At 31.7% G+C, this 5001-nt stretch overlaps 1 protein-coding gene across 1 annotated transcript; it reads left to right on the top strand.

The window, feature by feature from the left end:
• Positions 1-1819: 1819 nt before the first annotated feature.
• LOC114382214 lies at positions 1820-4613 on the top strand. Its single transcript, XM_028341482.1, has 2 exons — positions 1820-2212; positions 3864-4613. Exons 1-2 carry the CDS (start codon positions 1959-1961, stop codon positions 4312-4314), a joined length of 705 nt encoding a protein of 234 aa, XP_028197283.1. The 5' UTR covers positions 1820-1958; the 3' UTR covers positions 4315-4613.
• Positions 4614-5001: the final 388 nt, after the last annotated feature.

Raw genomic sequence — 5001 nt, 5'->3', positions numbered from 1 at the left:
CTGCTCTTGGGACAAGTTCCCGCCGCCCACTCCTCTGTCAGCAACGTGCGACCTCCTCGTTGTTGATGTTTTCCACGTATTTTTATTAATTTTATAAAATAAAAATCAACCACAAAAAATTAGTCATTACCGCCAATCACACTACTCCTAATTTATTTATTATAAATGCCAACCTTATAATAAATTATAATGCTAAAATAGACAAATGGAGTTTTACTATAAAATTTTACCAATCTTATACTGAACAAAAAATAAAATAAAGCATTGGTAAAATGCTTTTACTGTAAGATTACACATACATCCAGCTCAGTCAATAAAATTTGTGCAATTCAAGTATATTTGTATTATTAAAGATTATCTAAAAATATCATTAAAGATTTTAAAATTGAAGACCAGATGAAATGCCTTTTGTATCTGAATGACAAAAACTAAAATATAAGCTTTATATATATATATATATATATATATATATATATATATATATAAAGCTCTTTTGCGCAATACGGATATATTTCATCTAAAACAGTGTATACATTGTTAATAACAAGCAGTTGACATTGTTTATATACACATAAAAAAGTTATGATATTTATACATTTTAGTGTTTTACAACTCACTTTTATCTTCTTTTTCTTCTTCTTCTCTTCAACCCTAATCCACCATAAGATAGAGTGGACGTTTATCATTTCTCTAAAAAAATAAATTATAAAACTATTAAAATTCCTTCGTTTTTTATTAACGATTAAAATGTTTACTTTTTTTGAATTATTTAATTCGTCCTATAAATATTAGTTATAAGATGCTTAGGTGTTAAAAGAAATGGTCTTCTTAACCAGTGTTTTGGAGCTTGATTAAAGAAATAAAATAAAAAATATTTATCATAAAAATTATAAAAAAAAATTATGAACAATAAAATTTTAAGCATTTCAATAAATAAAAAAAACTTTCTTTTAAGTTTCTAATATGTAAGAAAATTTTTCTTTTTAAGTTTCTTAACTAATATGTAAGGACACTTGTTAACGGTTGCATAAAATAAATACAAATTTTATTTTTTATTCTGACATTTTTTTATTCTGAAATACAACTTTTATTTGAATATATACAAGCATAAAGTCAATTTTTTTCAAGATAAAAGTTAAATGAGTTTACCAGATTCTTAATTTCTCAACACTTAAATAAAGGCGAAATATGTTGATTTTTATGGGAAAACCAATTATAATCATTAATCAGTGAGAAGGGCAAATGGCTTAAGAGAATATATTCTATAATTAAATATTTAAATAAAAGGTAAAGCAGAAAGGAGGGAATAAACACGAAATGGTGGGTGAGAAATGTGGGATCCACTTGATCCATTTCGAAGATCATATCCAATCCCTAATCAAACGGTCCACAGTCAACCATTTCTCGGTCCTCACTAGAAACATCCAATTAAAAACAAACAAAGAAAAAGAAAAATAAGTGCGCTTTATTATTTTGCAAACGGATAATCTTCTATCTTCTATGCAGTAATCTTATAGAAGAATTAAAACACATTAGTTTAGGATTATTCAATATATATTTTATTATGTTTAAAACAAAATATTTAATAATAGTTTTTTTACAGCACATTTTAACTAACATATGGTCTGAAGAAGAAACTTGTTATGCTGTTATTATTATTATTAAACTCAATGAGGATAAGATGTCACCGTCCTTCACGGTTTTATTTATTCCTTATTTATTTTCTTATAAATTTAATTGAACACTTTTGATTAAAAAATTGATTTATCAATCACTGTTCTATTTTTTTATGTGTGATCGACAATGGCGAGAAAAATCTGAAATCCATGTGCTATACACCCGCTATTTATACCCCCACAAACTAATTCCTTTCCTCTCTGCTGTTGCGTTGCGTCTTTCATTTCATTTCACACTGATCCCTTCCCTTTCTTCATTCTTCTATCGTCTCTGCCAAAACGATGCCGTTTGCTATGGAGAATAACGGAGGAGGAGTTACGATCGGACGGTCCTCCTTCGCCCACTGTGTCGCGATCTGTGATCGGGATTTTCCGGCGGATGATTCCGACTCCAGCTCCGACTCCTCCATCGGAAGGAACAGCACCTCGTCGGAAGATTCCTCCGACCGGGAAGACGCCGGCGAAGTTGAGGTTCAGAGCTCCTTCAAAGGCCCTTTAGATACCATCAACGATCTAGAGGAAGATTTACCCGTCAAGTAAGTTTTTTTGTTTGTTTTTCTTTTCTGGGTGTTCCAAAAGCTTCAAACTTTTCGCGTTGGTAATAGAGTATCGTTGATTTGGGGTCTTGGGCCTCTGTTATGTTGCTCAGTTTTTTTTGTCTTAATCAATCGGTTCATTAGGGGATTATAAATTGACTGTTTTGCCCCTGAAGGATTCGGACTATTACCAGCGATGTCAACTGGTGATGATTCAGTTCGCTTGTTTTATCTTGATAAACCACTACGGGAAGGAGCATCTAGGTCGTGGGTTTGTGGCTATTATTTATCTTGAGAAAAAATCCACACAGTTGTATTCCATTTTCTTTCACTTAAGATAAGATAATGCGTTAATTAATTTAGTGATATGCTTTTGTGGTTGGGGTTAGTGGTTTACAGAATATATATATATATAGTTCCACATGTCTACTTAAAGGAGTGTTGAAATTGAAAAGCATAATGGATCACCACCACCAAAAGATTGGTGAGTTGAGATAGAGCATCTTATATAATGTTGGTGCGTTAAGGGGAAAAGGGCAAAGTTCGTGTTTAGATATTATAGGGCGTTGTTATCTCTAATATAGCTGTACGGTGAGCTTGTTTCTTTGAGAAGACAAATTAAACAATACTACATAATGATGCATTTGTAGAGTAGATCATGAACTATACAACATAATATATTGGCTTCTAAGCGATGGCAAATGGATGGACTTGTATGGGTTTTTAATTAATATAAAATTGATGGATAAAAATAAACCACTAATGCATTTAGAGTTCATTAAAAATTTATCAACGTCGTACTTATAGAGAAGAAAATAAAAAAATTTAAAAGTATTGAACTTCTCCACAAATTAAATCAACTTATGCTTTTAGTCAAGTTAAAAGAAAAGACATTTTTTTATAAAGGTTGAGTGCATAAAATAAGTTGATTTTAGCTTATGCGAAAAGTTTAATTCATTTTATTTTCTTATTTTTTTTAAGTTACTTATAGGAACAGTTTAAGGCCCAAACCATTTAACTCATCCACGTCCCAATCCGATAAACCACCATTTAAAATCATACTTTGTTTACTAAATAATCACTTCTCTCTGATAAATTAACTAAGGTTTCTTATAGACGCATTTAAAGTTTCCTTTATCCAATGATATTTCTTTTCTTTTTTCTTTTATCCAACGATTTTTCATTCTTCCGAAATACTTTGATGCATCTGGACTCTTTTGTCCAAATACATTTCACTCTTTGACTTTGTACCTTGCGGATATCCACTACATAGTTTGGTTGGATCACTAACTACCTATTGCCTAAGAGTCTAAAACTACTTCTAGTCATTGATTTATTTATATAATAATTGAATGTAGATATGATGTATGTACTGGGGATAGACAATGGATTAATGCTACAGCAAAAAAAAAAAGATAATGGATTAATGAATCCAAAATACTCTTTTAACGTATTCTTTTGTGTATACACTCTTCATTATAGCTATAATTTATTGAAAATCCTAAAGTTCTATGAATAAATTTATTAAAAATTAGCACTCCTACACAATTCAATTGTCACCCTTACTCCTAAGATGTCAAGAGTTGTATGTAATGGGCTATAATGAGTGACATTTTTATTAACGAATGTAATATTGTTATGTGTAATTCAGGAAAGGCATATCCAAGTTCTATAGTGGCAAATCCAGGTCCTTCACAAGCTTAGCAGATGCTGCAGCTGCAAGTTCTATGGAAGAGATTGTGAAGCCAGAGGATCCTTATGCCAAGAAACGCAAGAACTTAATAGCTCGTAACTCCTCAATTGAGAGGAGTCGCAGTTGCGCAAATATTGGTGGAATATCAAAGCAACCCACAAACATAGGTCGAGGAGGAACATCTTGTCTCACTCTGAGCTGTAGTGAAGAGGGTAGTAGCTCCACTTCAATATCTCCTCCATGCCCTCTTCCTCCTCTTCATCCGCGCGTTATTAATAGGTCATCGCTGCCTCAACCGTCTTCTTCAACCGCACGAAATCCTCCTTGGAGGTCATATTCCTGGACTGATCTGCACTCTGTTGCTGAGGCTCATGATATATCTGGTTTGGCTATTTGTAGTGGAAACTAAGTGCACTGAATTTTTGGCACCAATATAAGCTTTTAGTTCATAGCCAGTGTCCAGTGCCTAGCGAGTTTAGTTCACATTTGAGTTTGTTTGTAACGGCACAGTACTTTGTGAACTTCTCAGTGTCCTATGTGTACCCACCTGACTAGAGTGTTGTATATTGTTATATCTCAGCCTTTGGTTATCTTTTACTCGTGCGGCAAGCCTGCTTATCAAGTTGAGAGTAATCACAATTTGCATAGATAACATACTTTAACAGGTTGAGAATAATCAGAATTGGAGAGAATCTCAAGATTTCATAATTGGATTTGTTTTTTGTTGTTTGCTACTGAAAGACATTGTCAGCAGTCGACAATTTAAAAAAAGGATCCGAAGATAATAAAAACATGTTTGCAATTGAATTATCGAATTTATGGCTGTAAAAAGAAAACAACTATATATATTGTGTATATATTTTTACATGTACAGAAGATTAAATAGTTGTTGCAATCATTAGTCAAAATTAAGGAAATAAATTGAAACAGAGTTAAAGTAATAGTTGTTGCAATCATTAGTCAAAATTAAGGAAATAAATTGAAATAGAGTTAAAGTAATAATGATAGAGCTTGATTTTCTCCTATAATAAGAAAATAACATGCACATGATTATAGGGACAATAAATCAATTAATTTTGAATTAAATCCTATATTT

This window comes from Glycine soja, chromosome 13, assembly GCF_004193775.1.
Source record: "Glycine soja cultivar W05 chromosome 13, ASM419377v2, whole genome shotgun sequence".
Taxonomy (NCBI): domain Eukaryota; kingdom Viridiplantae; phylum Streptophyta; class Magnoliopsida; order Fabales; family Fabaceae; genus Glycine; species Glycine soja.
This window is presented reverse-complemented; position numbering and strand designations above follow the sequence as displayed.